The sequence below is a fragment of the Mesocricetus auratus genome, unplaced genomic scaffold, assembly GCF_017639785.1.
Source record: "Mesocricetus auratus isolate SY011 unplaced genomic scaffold, BCM_Maur_2.0 Super-Scaffold_100007, whole genome shotgun sequence".
NCBI classification, from domain to species: Eukaryota; Metazoa; Chordata; class Mammalia; order Rodentia; family Cricetidae; genus Mesocricetus; species Mesocricetus auratus.
Window position 1 is genome coordinate 87,543,324 of NW_024429191.1, and position 25,286 is coordinate 87,568,609.

General features: G+C 43.1%; 1 protein-coding gene across 1 annotated transcript in view; it reads left to right on the forward strand.

Moving 5' to 3' along the window:
• Positions 1-4,430: 4,430 nt before the first annotated feature.
• Map2k6 (mitogen-activated protein kinase kinase 6) overlaps positions 4,431-25,286 on the forward strand; it is a 128,491-nt gene continuing 107,635 nt past the window's right edge. The window contains exon 1 of the mRNA XM_005069971.4: positions 4,431-4,731. Coding sequence (XP_005070028.1) covers positions 4,716-4,731 — 16 coding nt within the window. The 5' untranslated portion in view covers positions 4,431-4,715. The remainder of the gene's footprint in view (positions 4,732-25,286) is intronic.

Below are 25,286 nucleotides of genomic sequence, written 5' to 3' on the forward strand. Positions count from 1 at the left end.
CTTCTGGAAAACACTCAGAAGGGTCCTGCCCACGTCAACACTGCATGCTGCAAAACGTCGTAGGAACATTTCTTGTCTCATCTCTTGAGACATGTTGTCAGGATGGTCAAACAGTCAAACAACCCTTCTAACTACCAAATAGAAAAAAAAGTTAGCTGTTTGTTTGTTTGTATTTTAAAGAAAAGTTCCCTGGGAGATGGTGGCCCACGCCTTTAATCCCAGCACTCGGGAGGCAGAGGCAGGTGAATCTCGGTGAGTTCGAAGCCAGCCTGGTCTACAGAGCAAGTTCTGGGACAGCCTCCAAAGCTACACAGAGAAACCCTGTCTTGAAAAACCAAAAGGAAAAAGAAAAAAGTTCTTAAATCATTAGTGGCTTCAATAGACATGTGAGCTGGGTCAGGAGCTGTGGAATGTTAGAACGGTCACAGGCCTGAGACTAACTCTCCTTGTTTTACGTTGCGACCAAATGAATCACAGAAAGCTGAAATCACTTGCTTCAGCAGCCACAGCTCATGTCTATAGCCATCATTAGAATCTAAATCTCTCACATCTAAATAATTACATCTTACCGAATCTCATTAGTTTATATTAATTTAGAGCAGGGAGTAAATCTGTAGGCTATGCAACAGACTTCTCATACTCAACACTGGTATTTGAACCAGATAGCTCTTTGTTGAGGGTGGGACTTCTGTGTATCATGGTATGGTAATCGGCTTCCTAACACCTGTCTCGTAGATGCCAGTGTCCACCCCTCTTCTTCGTTACAAAAAAGCAGGCATTGTCAAACACCCAGGAGGTAAACTGACAGAGTGCCACTAAGTTATAGCAGGTGGCTTCCCTGGCCTATGGATTATTCCTGATACATATGCTACCATCCCCCACCTCCATCCTGCAACTCAGAATAACTGCTTCAGAAACCAGTGTGACCTACCCGAAGGGCCTCCTTCCAAGAATTTCACACTTTCAACCTGACAGCATGGTTTTTTTTTCCCAAGTGTTCTGGCTCTATTGTTGGAATCTGGTTATTCCAGGTTAGGCAATGTTACAGGTCCTGCCCCATCTACTCCACCCATGATTTCAGCAGGTCTTAAAATGGACCATGAGTTAAATGCTGCCCTGGGCACCGAGAAGTAGAGGTATTGGTAAAATCTCTGACCTCTAGTACCCTATCCTCCTATAGAGACACATAGATAAAGGAACCCTTGCTATCCCTGGGATGAGTGTTAGGTGAGATGCATATATGAGGAATTAAACAGTTAGGGAATGGAGGGTGCTGGTAGGGACACCCCCCTTACAGACAGCATACTGAGAATGACCGGGGACAAATCAGAACCATTAGATAATGAAGGGGTCTTTTAGATAGAGGGCAGTGCATTCAAAGTAGCCCAAAAGAAATCCTTCTTTCTCCTAGTATGGGATCAGCCTGGGATGAGGAACGAAGCTTAGGCCCAAGGAGCCAACCCGTGCCACACCAAGGAGTTTGGATATTGGTTCTGAAGATAAGTAGGATCTGTCAGACTTGCATTTTAGAAAGATCCGAAGTCCAGAAAACCCCAAGATAAACACTTGATGAGCATATAAAGGAACTGTTAGGAGTCCCTCTTGCTTTCTCCCACCACTGCTATCTGGGAGAACCAAGTCTTCTTTACCCGTGCAGTAATCAAAGAGGAAGACACCCTTTTGCACCAAGGGGAGAACTTCCTTTTCAAAGGGACTGAAGTCTCTGTCATTCCAGCGACCTGCTCAGAATTCGGGAGCTAGATACACGGTTCACTCTGTCATTTCACAATATGTGGTTCAGCTGGCTGACTATGCCTAAAAGGTGTTTTGTGTAGTGTGCTTGCGCACGCACACCGTCTGTGGATGTCTCTTGGTTTCTGAGGAGAGTGAATGGCAGGTTGATTTTCAGAATGCATTACAGTTACCTGTTGTTTCTTATGTGTGCTTATTTCGCCAAAGTACAAGCCAAATCACGGTAGCAGAAGGCATCGCAGCAGCTGAGATTAGAGCTCTTCTAGGGCTGTCAGATGGCTTTGGTAAAGGCACCAAGTCTGACGACCTGGGTTTGATTCCGGGACCCACAACTGATTCCTAAGTAGTCCCATGACCTTCATACATGTGCTGTATCTCAGGGTTGAGTACGGATGCGTGCCTGCATATACACACAATTGTAACAACAAGAAAGAACTCTTTTTGTATCATTGTTTCAGAAGGAAAGCTGAGGTGTGTTGAAATGGCATGTGTCACCGGATTCAGTGAGACTTAGAGAAAAGCTCATGAAGGGGGCTCTAAAGCCTATATGCAGCAGGGAGGTGTATCGTGGAACAGACTCGAAAGACCGAGAAGGTAAAAGAAAATCCTTAGATCTGGGCACATGAGACAGAAAGCTATTCTCTTACAGGCAGATGCTGCCCCCCATCCCCACGTGAAGTCACCTTGATTAATTTTCTTGAATGTCAGTAAAGGAAGCCAGGACTTGTGGGACATGCCTGTAACCCCATCGCTTCAGGGGCACAGAGGCAGGAGAAGTACTGCAAACTCTTCACATGGAGTTCCAAGCCAGCCAGACAAGGCAATATCTCAGAGGTGGGGCGGGGGTAATGTCAGTAAAGGGCATCGGCAGAAGTAGCTAATGCTAGCCCCCACCCCACCCCCATTCAAAGCATATTTGTCTTAAGTACTGATTTGCAAACTTGTGTTGGGGGTGCGCAGAGGCAGGAGGATCACAAATTCAGACCCTGTCTGTGTTACAGACTGGGTTCAAAGGCCAACCTGGATAACTCAGCTAGACCTTGCCTCAAAATGAAAAAAAAAAAAGAGGGTGGGGGGGTGGGGGGAGGTTGAGCCTGTGGCTCAGTGATAGAGTGCATGCCTGGAATGCCTGAGGCCTGAGATTCAATCTCCAGCACTTCAGGGAGAGAAAACAGAGTTGATTTGCAGCTAACACACGGTGGCCTTCTCTCTAATTCGTGCAGTACTCAGATGGTGCTGGCTTCCTAGAATTCTTAATACAATTCCAGAAATTTTCAGTAGCAACCGCCACATACGAATCTTCTTTCAAAGTGACTCTGGTGGCTTTCCACAAATGGCCTGATCTATCTCTGGCCTCACCCAAGTCCAGCCCACCTAGACCTCTGAGGGAAAAATTTACATTCTTAAAACAATGCTTTGGTTAAGTTCCCCTTTTCAAAGCCTTTTACCTCCTCCTGGGTGTTTTCAAATAAAGTCCAACAGTTAAGCCAGGTAGAATCCCCCACGCCAGGTTAATTCGGAACACCACTACTCTTGCTTACAAGGCAACATGGTATATATACACCCTCAGTGTCCCAGGCATGGACAGCTGACCCTCATTTCTCCCCACACTGGTTTGCAAACTGGCAGCCTGAAACCTCCCTCCCTCCCTATTTGCCTTGAAAGAACATTTTTGAAGGTGGTCTGACTAGGTACAATGGAAGCCCACACTCCCTGCCCAGACGCCCTGACTACTCCTCTCCACCCCTTTTATGGATAGCTAGCATCTCTGACTTCCTAGCAAAGGAGATGCTTTCCCCCACCCGGACACAGACCACTCTCTAGCCTTGATCACAGCAAAGGGAAAAACCCAAGCCCTGGGAAGATGCTTGGCACACCTTGGGCTCCCAACAAACACCTTTTGATGGCATCGAAAACATCCGAGATATTCGACTTTATTCACTTAGGAGCACTGTTACCCACCACCCACCCTTTCTCCTCAAGGCCAGGGACTTTCCCCCTTCATCCCCACCTGCCTCAGGCGAGAAAAAAAAAGTCCAAATATCTTTATTTTAATTAAAATTGGCTTTCATATATAAGAAACAAAATTTCCTTTCTAATCCTGTAAGAAAGGAGAACTTCTCAAATCTCTCTCCCTCAATCCTACCCAGCATTGATTTTCAGCTTGAAAAGAACTGATCAGGATCTTGTCTTACTAAATAAAACTTTGTACCTTCTCTGAAGGGCTAGATGGCCACCAAAATCCCCACTCAAGACAAATGTTTGTTGTGAAATGAGGTGTCAGGGCGAACTGTCTACAGGCACAGTACAAAGATATTGAGCCGGAAAAGAAAAAAAAATCAACGTGTCGAACCCCCAATTAGACCTTAGTCTAGGGGTGACAAAAGCGCCTTAGCTACCCCTGTGTTCTCTAAGCTGTTGATTCAGGGGCTTTTCGAGAACAAAATGCTTCCTTTCATGAACCTTGCCGTCTGTCACCCTTCACTTACTAAAGAGCGTGTGTCCGATTTGTTTATCTGAGTGAGATCTCTGTCGCGCTCAGTCAGTCATCTGGCTCAGCCACCGACAGGAGCACGTTTCCTTAAATCAAAGACCCGTGGACTCTACAGGAGAACTACATTACCCAGAGGGCCTCGCGCCCTTCGCAGGAAGGACGTCTGCGCACTAAGATACTCAGTTCCAAGTTTGGAGCTTTTAGCTGCCAGCCCTGGCCCATCATGTAGCTGCAGCACAGCCTTCCCTAACGTTGCAAGTAGGGGAAAAATCACTTTCCAGACTGTTTTGCAAGGTGTGCAATTCCATCTTGACTCCCTGAAAGTCCATCTGCTGCATCGGTCAAGAGAAACTCCACTTGCATGAAGATTGCACGCCTGCAGCTTGCATCTTTGTTGCAAAACTAGCTACAGAAGAGAAGCAAGGCAAAGTCTTTTGTGCTCCCCTCCCCCATCAAAGGAAAGGGGAAAATGTCTCAGTCGAAAGGTAAGAGCCTGTTTGCATTAGTTGCAAAAAATGCAAAGGCTTATGCATGCATTCGTGAATGCATGGATGCAATTTTCGCCCGGCGATTGCATTTTTAAGTTTGAGGTTTTTCACAGCTCAGTTGCATTTCCTGTTTAGTGTGTGTCTTTTTTTTTGCAGACACAGAGAGTTCCTGTAAGGCAGGGCTTGCAGTTCAGCTGTGCATTGACATTATTTGCATTCTTCTGCTAGGATTACTGAGCCTTTTTGCCTTTTGCACAGTCAGGAGAGAGATAGCAGGTTGGTAGCGTCTAAATGTGCAATGCTTTATATAATAGTACATTTCTTTAGTATGCGCGCACATTCTAAGTAATTTTGTGTGCAACAGGAATCCAAACTTTCGAAAAGTCTCGAGGTGAAGATGAAAGGTAAAACTCGACTTAAACTACTAGGAAATTAATGTGATCTTTTATTCTTTGGGGGAATGAGCCACTGCGATGCCAGTATTCAGCTAAATTTGTATTGATTTTGCTTTGGACATTAGGCAACTTTTGATTTTTAAGAGAAGTAAAGGTGAAGCGTGGAGAGCAGTATATTATTTTAAAAAATTAAGTAGGCAACTCTTGCTCTTCCGAGATTTAACACTTTTATCAGTCACTTGTAGTGGTTAAAACTTAAATATGTCTGGCCATTTGGAAGATGCTTTTGCACCTGGGGGAGGACTTTAGGGGGTAATCATGTTTTCAAGCATGCAGCAACCTAAGACGACCTTACCGTCTCACTGACAACCACCACGAAATCTTGTAAGTGTGTAACTGCATGGATTTGGTGAGAAGTTCTATAATAGGTCAGAAGTTCAGGGATAGGGTTGTCTTTTTTCTTTTTATTTCTCAAATTTATTTAATTAGAAAAAATAATTTCGCAAGGTTGTGTTTTGCAGATTTACTGATGTTCTGTGGAGGGATTAAAAAAAAAAAGTCCTAGCATGGCGTCAGAGCTGAAGGGGTGCTTAAGTGCCTGTGAGACTTTTAATGACCAGTTTCGGGAGCAATCTTCCTTACCATAGAAAATCAAATGGCATCTGAGAACGCCCCACAGTGAAGAGGTGCGCTAGCTGCTGGTGAGCTAGACTATCTGGGGACACCACTGGAGTAAGATCTGGTGACATTAAAGTATCCAATAAGCTTTTTGTCACACTTTTTTTGGAGTTGGGATAAGATTTAATTTTACCTGGTGAACGTGCTGTGTCTGATCCCAAGAAGAAAGGGATGTTCTTCAGAGTTTAAAGTAAGATTGCTTATGGTTGCTGTTGGTTTTTGTTTTGTGTTTGGTATTAGGGGAGGGTGGCATGTTTTAATTGTTTCAGAAGTGTGCCTTTGAGTCTAGAAATGGGCGTTTTTAAAGGTTCGCATATTCCTTAGCGAGGGAAAACTCAAAATCTTATAATTGAGTAGAGAAATAAGAGTTTAGAAGAGTCAGTCCATAATATACTAGAGATGGCTTCTAGTTACTTTGTATTTGGTAAACATTCATCGTTAATTCAATTCACCTTAAAATATGTATGTATGACATACATGCATATTTATATATGTACATGCACATGTAGACTTGCATGTACGTATATGTGCATGTAATTCTGATGTACACAAGAAAGCTTAAAACGAAGTCTTTTTCTTCAATAATTACCATTTGGTTTGAGAAAGTAAGCATGTGAGGAAATTTTTATGACGCAAGATAACAGCATAGATTGGGCCAGTGAGATGGCTCTGTGGGTACATGTAGGTGCCTGCCACCAAGCCTGGCTACTTTAATCCCACCCTCCAAACCCAAATGGTGGAAGGAAACACCCCCAAGTTGTCCTCAGACTTCCACACGTGCACTGTGCACAGCCCATCCACACACAGAAGAAATAAATGAAAATGCAATAAAAAAAAATGTAAAAGCCCGGCTGTTGAAGAGAAATGGGGCTACCGGAGTTTAGAGGCAACGATGATTCTTTTACTTAGTGAGTTGTCAGGAAGTTGCCTGAAGAAGTTTAGATGAACTGCAACTCTCCCTACTTGCCTTGAACCATGGGTTCTAAATTAGCTTCCTCCCTGCATAGTTTTTGGTCTTTCTCATAAGGTCTTTTTTTTTTTTTTTAACTTCAGAAGTTAGCTGGGATGGTTGTGTGGCACTTTCCCACTCTTGATCGAGGATCAGGCATTGGTTGTTCTTCAAGTCAGTTTCCATTTGTGCAGATGAGCGTTCTCAACGGAATCCTGCTTGCAAAATTTATCTGGTATGGACATGAGGTTTTTGTCCAAAAGGAAAATTGCTGGTGGAAAGACGTGGGCAATCATTTTAGAAATGGCCAAGGAGTCTTGGCCTGGACTTTTTATGTGAAGTTGGCCTAGCACAGCCAGGCTCTCCTAAATGGCCAAAAGCACTTTTTTTTTTCTTGGTTCAGACTTCTTTCTAGTGCTTTAGGCAAATGATGGGAGGAAAAGTGAGAGATGGGTACAATCTCACAGTATTGAAGAATTTAACAACATGTTCAATTCACGAACCTTTATGAACTTTTTGGATCACTATAATTCAGTTTTACAGACCTCTAATTTAAGGCATAGCAGAGGCAAAGAATTAGAGACTGCCCAGGGGCTGGAAGGACCAGGCGCCTTCTCCCTAGCCTTACTAACAGTGAGATTCCGAGAAAGAATTTTCTTAAAAAGAGATTCTGTTTTCCACAGTTGTGAGTTTAGGTGGTGTGCTTCTCAGCTTGTTTGTATTAGCTGTCTGGGGTTGAGCTGACATTTTTTCAAATATTAAAGCACTAGTGTGCCTTTTGAGGAAATCTGAAATGTAAGTTAACAGGAAGGGTACCAGAGAGTGCAGGAATTCCTGCATATTACAGGAAGGCAAGTCACAGGAAAAATGTGTCATCTACAATACCCAGGCTAGAAAACTATTGTTGTCAGCCAGAATGGTCTTCTGTGGGAGGGAGGGCAGGAGGGAGGAAGGGAGGGAGGGAGGGAGAGAGGGAGGCCTAGCATCTCTTGGTTTACCTGATATATATGTTTGACCCTTCTAGAAGCCAGTCTTTCTCACCTCTTTTCCTATTCACCTTGAAAAAACAATATGAGCCTATTTTAGCTGAATGTAGTCATGGCCAAGTCATGTAAGAAATGCTTACAAGGCATACTTCAGAAGGGAATAGGGAGACTAGCAGGGAAGTTAGTTCTCAACCCTATTGAGCTAATCTCTGTTTCTGTAGTCCACTCCATCCTGGGGAACCAGATGTGTACATTTCTCATTTTGTGCACATGCCTTTGTTGGGTGGTATCAGACGGGCTCGTCATGCTTAGCTTGTAATCTGAGCCAGTGTGTTTTATAACTCTGCCGTTCTCGGGACACCCAGTCAGAATAGGCACCTTGGGCCTCCTGCTTGCCTTGTGGTTGGTGCTGCCTGCAGTTCTTTCTAACGTGATGTCTGTTAGCTAAACGGTGTGTGTGTGTGTGTGTGTGTGTGTGTGTGTGTGTGTTGGTGATGCAGCTCCCCTCAGATACAAGGCTTGGGATTGTCATCTTTTGGTTTTTCACAGATTAATTCCATTTTTAAACAATCTCCCCCCATCTGTTAAAATCTAAAAAATCCACAAGGAGTAAATTTGAAACTTTAAAATGTACATAAATAGTACTTCTTTATTATAGGAGAATTCAGTAGTAAAGGAAAACAAAAATGACGTATACTGCAGAATACACTGTGATATATATCCTTTCAGACTTTTGGTTTGGACAAATGTATATGGAAAATGCAAAGCATGCGTACCACTAGTGTCCATTAGGCTAATTTTTATTTCCCTTACCAATATACTATGAAGTGTGTCAGAGTCAATGCATTTCTACATTTGCAATATCTAGTTCTTTTGTATTTGCTTAAATAGGATTTCAATGCCTACTTACTTAAGTATCATGTGTATTGCTACATGTTCCCAGGCATATGATGCTACTAGACTAAACTCCAGGCAGTCAACTGCAGATTGAGAATGTCTACTTCGCCCTCATCCCCCCAATATTTTCTCTCTATTTCAAAAACTAAACTTTTATTATCATTATTATGTTAATGGTAGCTATTCATTGAAAAATTTAAACCAAAGAGAAATTCATCTTAACAATATGTAACTTGACTGAACTGCACTACACACCTTTAATCCTGGAACGAGGGAGGCAAAGACAGGTAAATCTTTTTTATTTCAAGAACATCCTGATCAACACAGTACATTCTAGACCAGCTGGTATTGCATAGTATGACTGTGTCTCAAAAATCACACACACACACACACACACACACACACACACACACACACACTTCACCTTATACTATCCAGAGATAATGACTGTTCATTTTGGATAATTATCTTTATATACACAGTCTTTTTTAAAGATTTATTTATTTATGTATGTATTTATTTATTATTTATTTATTTATTATGTATGCAGTATTCTGTCCTCATGTATTCCTGTAGGCCAGAAGAGGGCACCAGATCTCATTATAGATGCCATCATGTGGTTGCTGGGAATTGAACTCAGGACCTCTGGAAGAGCAGTCAGTGTTCTTAACCTCTGAGCCATCTCTCCAGCCCTATACACAGTCTTACATGTGTTATTTTATTGTATGGGATATTTTCCTTAAACTCTCCCATGACTCTTGGTGGTCTTCCCACATTAGTACACATACAGTAGCCTCATTCTTTGTTACAGTTTTGTATCTTAACTTGTAAGGATGCAACCATATACTCAGTCTTCCATAGACTTTCACATAGTTTCCATTTTATTTGCAGTTACAAAAACAATGTTGCAAGGAATCCCTTGGACATTATTGGATTTGGATATTATTCCAATTGGACAGATTATTGCACACTAGCCCAATTATCTCTCTCTCTCTCTTTTTTTAAAAAGCTTTGTATTAAAAGTATTTTCATGGGTGCTGGAGAGATGGCTCAGAGGTTAAGAGCACTCGCTGCTCTTCCAGAGGTCCTGAGTTCAATTCCCAGCAACCACATGGTGGCTCACAACTATCTGTGATGAGATCTGGTGCCCTCTTCTGATACACAGGAATACATGCAGGCAAATGCTGTATACATAATAAGTAAATAAATCTTTAAAAAATATTTTCATATAGTATAGTTTGATGGTATTCTTTCCCCTCCTGAACCTCCTCCCAGATCCTCCCTACTTTCCTATTCACCCAACTTTATGTTTTTCTCTCTCTAAAAGCAATACCAGAAACTAAACAAAGTCAACACAGAAAAACTGCAGAAAGGTCAATAAAACAAAAATATCAGAACAACAACAACAAAAGAAGTGCACTCGTGCACGCGTACGCACACACACCCCATGGTGTCCATTTTGTGATAGCCAATTACTTTCAGGTATAGGGCCTGCCCTACCATGCGGTTGATATACCCACATGTCCAATTATTTCTTCACCATTATTCCTAGAATTGGAAGTCCTGGATCACAGGGCATGTACGGATATGTGGCTAAGATATTCTTTGGTTGGTTTTATTTTATTTTTGTTTTTTTGAGACAGGGTTTCTCTGTGTAACAGCTCTGGCTGTCGTGAAAGTAGCTCTGTAGACCAGGCTGGCCTTGAACTCACTGAGATCCTCCCAAGTGTTGGGATTAAAGGTGAGCGCCATCACATAGTGTATAGAGTCTGAACTCTCAGTTCTCCGATGATATTTGGGAGTTTCTGTCCTTTTCTTTCAAGCATTGTGGTAAATATTGCCAAATGTGTCACTCTCCAGAAAGATCATACTTTTCCTTCCCTTGAGTTTAATTTGAAAAAAAAAAAACCTTTACCAGTTTGGTAAAAGATGTTTATGTTTGATCTCTCTATCTCTCTCTCTCTCTCTCTCTCTCTCTCTCTCTCTCTCTCTCTCTCTCTCTCTCTCTCTCTCTGTTTTGTTTTGGAGGCTGTCCTGGAATTCGCTCTGTAGACCAGACTGGTCTCGAACTTACACAAAGATCCAACTGCCTCTGCCTCCCAAGTGCTGGGATTAAAGGCGTGCGCCACCAACGCCTGGCTTACATTCACTTCTCTTGACGTTCCTGTTTTGTTTGTTTGTTTTTTTCCTCCTTATAAAATGTATCTTTAAAATCTTCACAAAAAGACAATATTATTCTTTAACTTAGGCCAGAAAATTCCAAGATTTAGAGATTAGATAATCATGGGTTGGGAGTTGGGTACTATGCAACTAAAAGATTTTATTTCTTGATGAGTTCTAATTTTATTTTTGACCAAAACGTCTTGTGTACATATCCCATATTTTATAATGTAAACCCATTTTGTTTGCACTGTCCATAGCTGTCCAGACTCACGTAAGAATAATGAGAAAAATATAATGATCTGCTTTGAATTCCGGAATGAGAAACTACCTATTTCTGGGTGTGTCTGGAGTTTTAATTGCCTCCACAAAGAAAAGTAGTTTTTCTTTAGTTTTGTAAGTAATTTTTATGGAGCACCTGGCTGTTTTGTGGACATTGATAGAAAATAATGAATTGTTTAAGTTTTAATTACAGGGCTAATCCCAAGGAACAGTTGATTTTAATTTATTTCGTTAAAACAATTAAGGCTGCAGTTAATTTTGTTGACCTCACAAGTTATGTGCCAGGCAGGTGTGTTGTATTCTTAACTTAGCTTACCCTTAGTAACCCTGCCTGCTTATGCATTCTGGAGCTTTCTGTTGAGTTCTAAGAGTAAGAAAGGCATTTCTAGCACAGGCTGTCACTGTGTAAATGAGCAGACTCAGGCATTAGAATCAACACATTGCTTCAGACACTACAGCCACAGGTAAATGGGACTCTCCTGATTCTTCTCCCAAAGTTCTTTTCACTGAACTATACACCAACACTTATAATCCACATTTATACTCCTATCCCCTTCTTGTTTGCCTTGTGGACTGCAGGCTGGGGGGACTGACGATGCAATCATAGAGCTTATTATTCTTTGCCCAAGAAATGGTGATCCATGAATCATGGAAGTAGGATTTCTTACCGATCCTCTGCCAAAAGATATTTTGCAAATGCTCTCAGTCTGATTGCCAGTTGCCTGCAGAGTACAGCTATGGGTTTTAAGCTCTGTAATTACTGTTTGCCTTTTATGGACTATCTCCTTTGAAAGATCTTGCTGGGTAGATAAACTTCACATATGGCTCTGCTTCTGTTGTGTTTATCGATAATTGATAATCGGTGTTATTAAATATATTCTGGAATGATTTATCAGTAAGGATAGCAGTAATTTTCCTCCTAAAAGGTTTGAGCTGATTAAACTATGAACAAAGTTGCCTTTACTCGTCCTTGTTTGCATTCAACATCCCATTATCTATTGATCATTTGGAAACTGTAAGAAAACAGCACAGGAGGAGTGTCTGGAGGAGTGTCATTCCTCCTACACAGCCCACGCTACACACACAGACTTAACCGTTGCATGGCGCTTTACGAACTTTTTGTTTTAAAAATGTGCAGAGGGGCTGGGAAGATGGCTCAGTGGTTAAGAGAGTGCTTATTCTGCAATCATGAGGACTTAACTTCAAATCCCCAGCACCCACATTAAAAACTGGGCAGGATTATGTGTGCCCCCCCCATTGATGGGTGGAGACAGGTGAATTCCAGAGCTCTATGGCCAGCCAGCTTAGCTGAAATGGCTGCCTCTGGTCCAGTAAGAGATCTTGTCTTACGGTAATAAGGTGAAGAGTAATGATACACCTGCCCTCCTACTCTGAGTCTGTGCAGAGGTGTGGCTTGCCTGCACACTTACAGACACATCTCACACTTGCACAGCACACACGCACACACAACACGTGCACATACAAACACACACACACACACACAAACAAAACAAGAGGGAAAATAATAAGCTGAGGGTGTAACTCAGTGGTGGAGGAGGTGTTTAGTGTGTGGTCCCAAGATGAGTGGTCCCAAGGATCCTAGTTGGTAGGACAGAAATGAATGTCTCCAGGACCCTTGTTGCTTTCAGTTTCTAAGTCTATGAAGCCCTTTGAAGGGGTATCAGAGGCAGTTGAGAAGATGCTAGCAGTAGTCTTCCCTCTAATAAAGCAGATCTGTAAGCACAGCCACCCGACCACCATGTCTGACTCCTCACTTCCTCCTTGACTGCCACTGCTGCCATTGGCCACCCCTGCCTGCCTGCCTGGATTTTGTTTCCTCAGACGATCTCTCTCCCGAAACTTGTCCAGGCGGATTGATGTGTGTAGACAGCAAGCCCACTCTTTCTTTCCATTTTGAAGAGGAGATTCAGTGAAGTCGATCCCAGTTGCTTGTTACTTGGTGAACTGTGCTCCCAGTCAAGTAGTAAGTAGGCATTTGTAAAGTCCCCTGTCATTTGTTTTGCTTTCTGCTCTGTACGTCCTACTTCAGTCAGCTCTGTGGGCTGAGTCTTAGATGTGGGTCCCTCCATTGCATCATTCCAAAACATGGTCACCACTCCACCACCCCCTCATCCCCACTCCCCCACCGTCGTTGTCACTGCTTGCTATAGTCACTTTCCATGTATAAGTTTTTAAGATATCACAGGAACCCTGTGGACATCTACTAGTATCCTTAATTTACAAATGAGTAAATGAACTATAATATGTTTTCCCCCATGGGCTGATGGGAAATGGAGGAGGCAGGAAGCAGGAGACAAAACCAGGCCCATTTCACACCATTTCCCAGGCTTGTAACCAGCGGCCAGAAAACGAGAGTCTCTGTGCCAATCCTATGAGCTAAACCAGGTATTCCCTGCTCTTTTTTGGTAGTGCCAGGGATCTAACCCAGGGTCTTATGCATGCCACAGCTGCACTGTGGAGCTATATCCCAACTCCAATTAAATGTTTTAGATTGACACTTAACATTTAGGGTATAGTATAATAAGTCAATAAATATATATACAATGAGTGGTGATCAAATTCAGGTCATTGTCCTTTCTCTCCGTTTCTGTGTACAGAGGACCTTTAAAGTCTGCTTGTCTAGTTTTTGATGTATATAATAATATATAACATTTCTTTCAACTATTGTTACCTTACCTTGGACAAGTAGTGCTTGCCAGGCTGGAGAGAAGCTTAGAAGAGAGCTCTCTCAGCATGCACGAAGCCCTGAGTTTGATCCCCAGCACTGCATAAAGTGGGAGTGGTGGTGAACACCTGTAATCCCATCACTTAGGAGGTTGAGGAGGGTGGATCAGAAGTTCAAAGTCACCAACAGCTACAAAGCAAGTTCGAGACTAGCCTTGTCTATATGAAACCAATTTTCAAAAACAAACAAATACACTAATAAACAATAAACCAACACAATTAAGGAGGAGAGGAGATAATTGCTTGCATTTTTACTATGTTTTGGTTTTCATTACCAGTTTTCAACAATTGCAGATAACCACAAAATGATATTTCATGCCGTGTGAAAGACATATAACATTCAAATTCACTGTCCACAAATTAAGTTATGTTACAATTCAGTTTTGGTTGCCTAGTTCCTGTGGCTGGTGTTTGCTCTGTAATACTGGGATTGGATAGTTCTAACAGAGATTCCGTGTCCCACAAAATAGAAAATATTTGCCGTTTATCCTTTTTCTAAAAGGTTTGCTCTGACTTTACTCAGCTGAGGAGCGGAGTCAGTGGGGTCTGGTTATGCCCGGGCTCCCAGATTGCATTTGTCTTTGACTTTAGTGGGCCATTGTTACCCTAGATCATCACCGGTCTGCCATTCCCCTGGCCACCTCGGAGGCCCAACATACAGGAAATGTCTGCGTAGCATTTCTCCTAGCTGTGAGAATTGAGGTCTTGCTCGTTTCTGCCCCAGACAGCCTCTCTTCTTTAACCCACCAGGGGTCCTTTCCCCTCCTTTGTGCGCTTTGCGGTTCTTTCTTTCCTCTCATTGAGAAGTAGTTGCCCATTCGTTTTTTCCTCCCTACCTTCTCCATCCTCCATCCATTCCTCAACAGCGCGGGCTGTTGAGGAAGTGCATTCTAAGCCACCCTCAAGCTATCGCCATTGCCTGACTTTACTGGCTTTCTTCATGACCCGACTCAGAGTCTGCGTCGATTCCTTTGTGTGAGGATGGAAGTCTTCTTCCATGCTAGAACATTCTTCATGCTACACAGAGAGGTTTCTGGTTCTGCTCTCCTGAAAATTGTTGAATGTTTTCTTACGTTTATCCCTAGCCCCCAGTCGCTTCTGTATTGGCAGCGTCTTGCTTGTGTCGTGAGTGTCCCTTCGGTTACAGTTACCCGAGCCATATGTACTGTGTGTATGGAAGAAGGACGGCTGTCATAAAAGTTTGGAAAGTGAAGGAAGGTAAAAGGCACAGGAGGCCAGAGATGTTTTGGCAGAATGAGACCAGGTTCGTTAACCTAGGGTTGATTAAGTGATACACAGTGAAGGTGCTAGGCCCCAGGAGCCCAGAAGGGGCGCTGTTAAGAGTTCTTTCTGTTTCAGACATTAGACTTCATGATGTCTGTGAATTATATAAACTCCCTCTTGCTCAGTGAGGTGATATCCCATTTTGTAGATGGGCTAACTGAGGCCACAGAGGTTAAGAACTTAGATGTCTGACTGACAGTGGCAGAACAGAGGTTTTAGTCAAGGACAACTTGAGTCTAGAACCTGAGCTCAAGTCTATTCCACTTGAGCTGCTCCTCCAAAGTAAATTTATGAAACTCTTTGCACAAAAGAAATAGCTGAAGATAGAAAAGCTGATCAGAATCCAAAGAGCTCAGACAGATCTGGGTATGCCACCATGGTAACTAACAGGGGTGACTTGTGTCTAGCTTTTTCTAAGTTCCTTTTGACCTGTCTCTTTAAGTGTCCATTGTACATAGGTTGCTGAGCCTGAGTCATTCTGACTCCTCAGGTAGAGTTCCAAGCACACATTTCCATTTGGCTGAAGGAGACCGATTACAGTGATCTGCTGACAGATATTGACGGCTGTCTTCTGAAAGTTTATGGTAAAGCATTGGTGACAGATAGTTTGGTTCGCTGATGATCATCTGCCCTATGGAGAAACTGAGTAGACTCAAACCTTGTGTGTGTCCTTACATGTCTAAGTGATACGGCTTCAAACCAGAGCACAGCCAACCCTTTTGGCTTGGTTATTTCCTTTCTTCCTGGTTATTTCTGTGTAAACATATCAAGTGCAATTTCCTTGAAATTATGAATGAACCCATATCTCCACTGTTTTCCTCTTGTATATATGAGATTACATTTGTGTAGTCAAGGAGCTAGGGATGAATATTTATATTTTATTTACTTAAGGAGTTGGGAATGAATATCCAGTTTTTTATTTACTTAATTATTTGAGACAAACTCTCCCTATATAGCCTCAGCTACTTTTGAGCTGGTTATGTAGCCCAGGCTAGCATTGAACTCATGGTGATCCTCCTGCATCCACCCCCTGAGTGCTGGGGTGCCACCATGTCCATTGGTTTGAAAGGAGATTCAAATGACCTCCTTCTTGTCTTTTCTTTCATCAAAAGCAAAATTGTCACACCCATCAATCAAACTGTGGACACAGAAGATCTGGTCATTTATTCTCTTCCTTTATTCTCTCTCCTCTAATCACAAATGAGGTGACATGAGTTAGGCATAAGAGCAAGGCTAGACTCGGAAGAACCATTGGGAGTGGGCTCATAAAAACCAACGAATATGCAGAAACTGCTTTTCTGCAGGTATTTGAAAAGGATGCATTGAAGACTTCCTTATTTACTTTATTTTATTTTTGTTGTTCTTTTTCAAGATAGGGGTTCTCTGTGTAACAGCTCTGGCCGTCCTGGGACTCGGTTTGTAGACCAGACCAGCCTTGAACTCACAGAGATCCACCTACTTTGCCTTCTGAGTGCTGGGACTAAGGGTGTGTGCTGCCACTGCCTGGCATAGACTTCCTTTTTAACTTACCCCTTTCTATACTCCATAGCCACTTTGCCATTTGGTAAACAAAACGAAACTCAGAACAACCCCATAGATTCTGTACATGTCTAAAGAGGAGACTCAGGTAATAGGTTTATTTGGACCAGTTCCACATATCAGCCTGTGAAAAGTTGTTATGCTTATGACATCTTGCTGTCAGGAGAGATGCAGGTGAGTGAGTATGATGTTGGGGAGATGACTCAGCAGCGGTTCAGAGCACTCGCTTCTCTTTTGCGGGACCTGGGTCCGGTTCCCAGCATCACATATGGTGGCTCATTATCTCTAGCTCTGACTCCAGTGTTTCTCATGCACTGGCTCCCTGGGTTTGTCATGCACATGGTGCGCATTGTACATGCAGGCCAAGAATAAACAAATGACTCAACAAGTCTTTAAAAAATACTGTGCATGGTGGAAGTAGAGAAAATATACTTGACTGTATTCTTATTATAACCAGGGAAGCTTGCAAAAACCTACTTTAATATCTAGCTTCAGAGTCCTCTGCTTCTCCATGGAGAGTCCTACACTAATTCATGGTGCTATTAGGAAGATTAAACGAAGTTATGCATATAATATGTTTTGCTCCATGCTTGGTGCTCACTCATTTCGTAAGTGCTTATTGAGTGCCTGTCTGTGTTTGAGGTACTTTCTGTAATCATCTCTCCATAATCAAATTCCTTTCACTCTTCTTTCTCTTCCAGTCCTTGAAGGCATTTTTATGAAGGAGGAGATAAAGTGTTCAGACTTAGATTTGTCTAGAGCTGGGGAGCCTTGTGGGTAACAGGGTTCGTAATTGGTGTGGGAATAGTCGTGCGATCTTCAGGGTTGATGAGGATTTGAGTCCCAGATCTAAAGTAGAGGTGAGAAGGAATCCTGACTTCTAATACCAGTGGCAGAAATCAAAAGCTGGTATAGGCAGGGCAGTTCTTTAGGAGAATAACAAGGCAAAAGAAAAACGAAAAGAGGAAATGGCCTGGAAAATAGTGGGGAAAGACCTCACTTGTCTTTTCGAAGCACTTCCTCTTCATGCCAAGAGAAACACGGTACTGTTTGTAAGTGGAATGTATCCTATATCATGCTTTTTAGGTGTGCTTTTGAATTGTGGAAACTCCAGGAAGTCTGGCGGTTAATAGTTAAACAAGCATATCGTATCAACCAGGTTTATAGACACACTGTAATTATATAAGCAAGCTGTTGGTTCAATAATCAACGTCTAGCTGGGCCAGGGAACATTTTCCAGGGCACAGTTGCAGTGTAATTTTCATTTTTTATAACCTACCCACATGCCAGCCTGCACTTTCAATTTCTTTGTGCCTTTCTCTTTTCTAGAATCATTTGAAAGAGGAGGAAAATCATACAATATACTTCTGAATTAATTCTCACTTTCCAGTGGAGTTCTAGACTATTCTTTGTTTTACTAGACTTATTCTCTCAAGACAGATGTATACACATGTGCATAATTTACCTCTTAAACTATATTTTCTTTAAGTTATCTGTATATATTACAATTGTACATATAAATTGCATATAGATTAGATAAAAATGGCATAGTTTCTAAAAATACAGTTTGAAAGATTATATATATATTTACAATTATAGATTAAATTATTTTGTTTTGCCAGCTCAGTTTCAAACCTACAGTGACCTTCTGCTGTAGGGCTCAAAAATGGGCTTTTTCTCCAAGAACCCGTACTTAGTCACCATCTTACTCTCCACTGGCTCCATTCAATTAGATTAGAACAGTGGGAAAGGGGCTAAGATGAACCACTCCCATTTAGAGCCCTGCAAACCATGGGCCTGGTTTGCCTCATCTTACGGAGTAGTTACAGAGAACCCAGCAGGTACACAGGATGTGCTGGCCATATTTTTTCCTTCAGGTGGCTTGCTAAGTGACACCCTGTGAAGTTTTCTTCTTGAATGAGCTTCTGTTTTCATAGGGGTAGTAGGGGAGGCTCCAGATTAAATTTTGGAAGTGGTTTCAGGAAAGATTTGAGAGATTTTTGATATATTTGAGTTAGAAATTTGTGTGTGTGTGTGTGTGTGTGTGTGTGTGTGTGTGTGTGTGTGTGTAGGCTGGAGATCAATTTCAGATGTTGTTCTTTAAGAGTTATCTACCTTGGTGCTGGAGAGAAGGGCTGGTGGTTAAGAGCTCTCGCTGCTCTCAAACAGGACCCCAACTCAAGTCGCAGCACCCACGTTGGGTGACTTACAACCTTCAGCTTCAGGGGCTCCGACGCCACAGGCCTCCTTGAACACCCGCACTCATGTTCACGGGCACTCACGCACTTGCGCATGCGTGCATGTACACATGATTAAAATTCAAATAGTTCTTCTTCTTCTTAAGTAAGAAGACTTCAATTAGAGAAAAATCTTGCACCTCGTTTATTGTGAGAGAGTGGCTTTTGCTGGCCTGGGTCTCACTGGTCCGGCGAGGTTGGCTGGCCAAGCAGCTCTAGGCATTAGCTCGTCTCTGCTTCCCCGGTGCTGGTATTACAAGCATTAACCACTACGAGGGGGCATTTTAATGTGGGTTGTGGGGATTGAACCTTGGTCCTGAAGCTTGTGTGAAGAGGATTTTACCAACTGAGCTGTCTTCTCAGCCCTTGGGTTTTAGTCCCTCTAATGTGATGTAGCTGAGGACAAAGCACAGGGTCAGTAGTGAGGGTGTGAGATTTGGAGGACTTCGTGTTTCTTGGTTAGGTGCGATAATCATCACAAGCCAGCTAGCCTGATGCTGTGCACTTTGCATACTGCTCAAGGGATGCAAAGACGGGGAGTCCCATTTCTGCCCTATGGAAGCCTATTGTCTAGTGGGATGCATTTGTAAGTCAGAGATGCTGGGGCAAAGTACCACACGGTGGGTGGCTTGGCTACCAGATATTTAATGCTTCATAGATCTGGAGGTTAGATGTCTGAAGTCAAGCTGGAAGTAGGTTTTGCTTCTTCTGGGGGCTGGGAGGGAGATCTGTACCTCTCTCCTAGCTTCCGGTGGTTTATTGGCAAGCCTTCTTATATGGACTCACCACCCAGATCTTTGCCCTCCCAGTCAAATGGCATTCTCCCTTGTCTGTATGTCTGTATTCAAAATGCCCCCCCTTTTTTTATAAGGAAGCTAGTCATACTGGAGCAGGGGCCCACCCGATTCCAGGATGACATCATCTCAAGTAATTACATGCAACCACCCTGTTTTCCAGTTAGGTCACATTCTGAGGTGTTGCTAGTTAGGATTTCAGCGTATTAAATCTTGGGGGACATAGCTCAGCCAATGACTTGGCAAAACAAATGTCATGCTATGTGGTGTGACAAGCAGGTAAGGGACAGAATGGAATGCTCAGGGACCCTGATGCAATAAGGCTTGTGGGGGATCGGGAAGCCTGTTGGTAAGGGAGGACATTAATCTGGCATAGTAGGATTTGAAGTGTGCCTCTCAGGAGAATAAGGAGATAAACCAAGAACCCCACTCTCTGGAGGCTGGAGGCTTCTAAACTGGGATGTGTTAAGTTAGAAAAACAAATGGTCACACACACGTGTGACCACACACGCTGTTGCAATTGATTCTTCAACTGAGTAGTTATTAGTAGTGAGACTAATGAATCACTCCCAGTGGTTGCCATGGGCAACTTTGGGGTGTAGAGACACAGAGACAAGGTTTTAGGGCTGCGGGGAGGGCTTCCTTTTCACTGTAACAAGTGGCCATAGTCTCAGTGGAGCAAAGCTTAGGAAATAAGAGTAGGCCCAAGTGTCTGTAGCCTAGAAACTTATTTTTAGAAAATGCCTGTGAGCCTTAATAAAAAAGGACTACACAAGTGTTACCAAGCTTTTGTAATATTACTTGTTGTTTGTGGTGCTGGGGATCGAGTCTATGTGGCCTTGCACATATGAGGCAAGGATACATGGCCATTGAGCTACATCTCCAGCCCTTGACATTAGCAAAAGACCTTTTGAATTGTGTGTCCATGTATTTAAACTAACAAGCAGCTTCATCATTGTCATGTTATCAGGATATTTAGCATAAGATTATGTATTAGAATACCAGGAGCCCCTTCATAAGAGGAGACAATAAAGAAAGAAGTGATTAGGCCTAGTGTGTGATATGATGAATGCTAAAGTCAGTGGGAAGGAACTTCCCTGTTTTGGAATGAGTGTTCATCAGCCATCTTCTGTCCCATTGGCAGCTGATGGCAAGTATGGATGCCAGATGGGTAACCTAGAGACTGTCATAGGGATGTAAACCCCAAAGCTCATAAAATCATCGCATGTACTGGTGTCCACTTAGGGGTGCTGTAGAGCCAGGTCATCCGGGAAGAGGGCAGAGGCGGTAAAAGCATAACAGGCAGACTAGAAGGAAATGCATGAAGAAGGAAAGAAGGAAGGAAGGAAGAAAGGAAGGAAGAAAGGAAGGAAGGAAGGAAGAAAGGAAGGAAGGAAGCAACCAAGCAGGCAACCAAGCAACCAAGCAGCATGCCTGGTTAATTTAAATAATTGTAATGTGGAGTGTGAGGTAGTTTTGGGATAGGTGAACCAAATAACCAAAAAATCTAGGCAGAAAGTTAAAAAGGATGAAAATCAACATGAGAGGGGAAGGAAGAGTGAGCCGTCAATTACAAAGAGTGAAGAGAGTGAAGGAGTCCAAGAAATCAGGTTGGAGGTGGGGTGTTGGCTGGAGAGATGGCTCAGTGGTTAAGAGCACTGTCTGTTTTTCCAGAGGACCTGGGTTTGGTTTCTAGCCCCCATACAATAGCTCTCAACTGTCTGAAACTCCACTTCCAGGGGATCTGCTATCTTCTAGCTGCCATCACCAGGCAGGCAAATGGTATACAAACTTACATAAAAGCATAATACCCATACACATATCATAATGATAATAATAATAATGATGATGATGATGATCATAATAGTAAAGAAACTGGGATGAAGACTCTAGCCTAGCACAAGCATTTATTACTTATGAACCTGAATATGAAGAGCAAGCGTCTCCTTCAGCCCTCTCTTTCATCTTCAGAAGCAGGCTCTTCCTCTGGCTCTTGTGTGAAGATGTTACTTAGAAGAAGCCTGGGGAGGTAAAAGTAGAAGGCTACACAGAAAAAGAGCAACAGAAACCAGTTTGAGGCTTGTTCCAAACGAGCCCAGACTTACCTTGCATGCTGGGTGTCTGTATACGGTTCTCTAAGTGGGACCCACAGAGTCAGAGGCCGGTGGGCAGTTCTGAACCAGCTGTGTTGATGTTACATCCTGTGGTTTAAGAAGCAACGCCTGGGTATATGCCTAAGAGTGGAATTGCTGGGTCTTGTGGTAGACTGAGTCCCATTTTTCTGAGGAATTTCCATACTGATTTCCATAGTGGCTGTACAGCACTCCCACCAGCAGTGGAGGAGTGTTCCCCTTTTTCCACATCCTCTTCAGCACAAATTGTCATTGGTGTTTTTGATTTTAGCCATTCTGACAGGAGTAAGATGATATCTCAGAGTTGCTTTGATTTGCATTTCCCTAATGGCTAATGATGTTGAGCACTTTCTCAAGTGTCTCTCAGCCACTATGTTCATAGCAGCATTTATGTAATGGCTAGATCCTGGAAGCAACCTAGATGCACCATAATTGAAGAGTGAATAGAGAAAATGTGGTACATTTACACAATGGAATACTACTCAGAGTAGAAAAACAATGGAATCTTGAAATTTGCAGGCAAATGGATGGCACTAGAAGAAACCATCCTGAGTGAGGTAACCCAGATACAAAAAGACAAACATGGTATGTACTCACTCATATATGGATTTAGATATGGATCAGGGGAGTGTCAGCCTACAATCCCAGTGCCAGTGAGTCTGGGAAATAAGAGGTTCCCAAGAGAGATGCATGATACCCCAGAGAAGTGGAATGAGGCAAGATCTCCTGAGCAGATTGGGAACATCAGGGGAGGGGAGAGGGAACCAAGAAAAAGAGAGGGGGATAAGAGGAGGGGAGAAGAAGGCATGGGGGAGCAGGAAGGTTGAGTTGAGGTAAGAATAGAGGAGAGCAGAATGAGAGATACCATAATAGATTGAGTCATTATAGGCTTGAGGAGAGAGCTGACACTAGTGAGATCTCCAGAGATCTACAAGGATAACACCAACTGGCAAACTAAGCAGTAGTGGAGAGACTACATTAATAGCTCCTCCTTGATGATAGTGTTGATGACTACCCTATATGTCATCCTAGAATGACATCAAGGGACTGATGGAAGCAGAGACAGATACCCACAGTTAAACACTGAACTGCACTACTGGAACCTAGTGACAGAGAGGGAGGAGTGATGAGCAAAGGGGTCAAGACCATGATGGTGAAACCCACAAAGACAGCTGACCGGATAAGGGGGAGCTCTTGAATCCCAGACTGATGGCTGAGAGGCCAACAGGGGACTGATCCAGACTCCATGAATGTAGCGTCAGTGAGGAGACCACAGAAATCACTGGGGCCTTGGATAGTAGATCAGTGTTTACCATGGTGTATGAATGATCTTTGGGAGCCCATTCCAAATGGAGGGATGCTCTCTCAGCCTGGACACATGGGGAAGGGCCTTGGTCCTTCCCTAGATGAAATGACAGACTTTGGAGATCCCCCCCTGCCAAGGAGGGCCTCACCCTCCCCTCCCTGGGGAATGATGTTGGGATTGGTTGGGGGGCTGGGAGGACTGGTGGAGGGACAAGAGAGGAGGGGTGGGAGAGGGAGCTGGGATTGACATGTGAAACATTCATGTTTCTAATTTAAATAAAAACATATATTGAGGGAAAAAAAGAAGCAATACCTGCCAGCTTTTCTCTCTTAGGCTAGGGAGTGCACACAGTACAGTGCACAAAGCAGCCCCAAGTCCTGAAGGCCCAGCGAGTGCTGGTGGGAGGCTTGTTCTAGAAATTCTATCCAAAATATATCAGGGGGTTGCAGAGAGGCTGAGGTGCTGAAGAGTTTTCTGTGGATGACACCCTACCCTGTAATAGTGACTACCGAGCCAGTGCTTGCGCTGTGCAAGGCTCTGTGACCAGCACTTTGTTTTGACCAAGCACTTAGAGCTCTGATGTAGCTCCCATGCGCTTAAAAAGCCCAGGAAGTAGACGACGTTCCCATGTCATAAAGAAGCAAACTGGAAATCAACTGAATAGCTTGTTCTCCAGCGTTCAGTTAGTGGACACGAAGCTGGCACCTGAATCTAGTTCATTTAAACCCTCCTTGCCTTCCTCTTTTCTCCTCTTTAATTAAGCCTAGGACCTTTAGTATTCTAGGCAAGCCTTCTGCTACCAAGCTACATGCCCAGCCCAAATCTGCAGAAGTTCATGCTTCTATGTATGCCACTAGTATCTTAAAATAGTGGGGAGAGAGAGAGAGAGCACCATTCTAAGATGGTGCAGGAATAGCCTTTCCGATGGCTATGGTATCACAGGGTATGGGGGAGGGGAAATAGTCTCAGGGGGATGGCTGCTCCTGCTGAGGGAGAGTGGGTGCTGAGGGAGAGTGGAGTGTGATAACAAATGGGTGCATCTGTGTATTTGTGTGTGTTTTGTTTTAGCATCAAGTAAAAGAGTCTTCATTAGTGACAGTTTCATTGAGTCCAGTTGTAAGAGGTGCAGCTGGGCCTGGTATAAGTGGCATGTCTCTGACTCACACCGTCCACGTTGCCCTTCTCCTCCATGCTCTCCCTCAGCAGAGTCTTCCTTATGCCTCTCTCTGGGATCATCTCTAGCCTCTGCCTTCCACTGTGGATGTGCTCACTCATCAGTTGCACATGGGTGAAAACAGCCACAAGCTCTGAACTGATATGAGTTTGTCGTTTCTTTAAAATTTTTTTTATTATGTTTACTTTCTTACTCAGTGACATGGTAGTCAATGTGTGGAAATTCCAGGGATTGAACTCAGATCTTCAGGTGTGGTGGCAGGTACTTTACCTAGTAAGTTCATCTCACTGGCCCAACTTTGTAGTTTCTGGATTTACCATTTCTGAGCTAGTACTTATCATCTGTGGTCTGAAACAGAATTCTATACGTTTCAAAACAAATCCTTTAATGAATGGCTGCTCTTTGATTGGCTAGGTCTAAGCCAATTATTCATCACAGTGCTCATACATTATCACACATATCACTGTCCACTTAGGGGTGCTGTAGAACCAGATCATCTGTGTAGCTAGGGGAGATAAAACAAGCAGATGGATTGACACAATAGGCAGGCTGGAAGGAAATGCATGAAATCAAAAGAAAACAACCAGTATGCCTGGTTAAACTTACATTTTTAATTTAGTTTTATTTAAATTGTTTTAGAATTATTGTATTTTATATGTATGAGTGTTTTGTCTGCATATGTGCGTGTATTCCGTGTGTGTGCCTGGTGTCTGAGGGCGTCTGAAGAAGGCATCAGATACCCAGCAAGTAGAGTTATGGTTGGTTGTAAATCACCATGTGGGTGCTAACCAAGGACCCCTGCAAAAGCAAGAAGTGATTTACCCTCTGAGCCATCTCTCCAGCCCCAGTGGTTAGACTTACATTAAATGAAGTGGCATCAGTGCGTCTGTGAGCTCTAATGATTTATATCTTTCTTTTATGAGGAGTAAGAACTTACATATGAAGTTGAAAGTGTCAATAATAGGACTTGGTTACTGAAAAGATGCATTTCCTT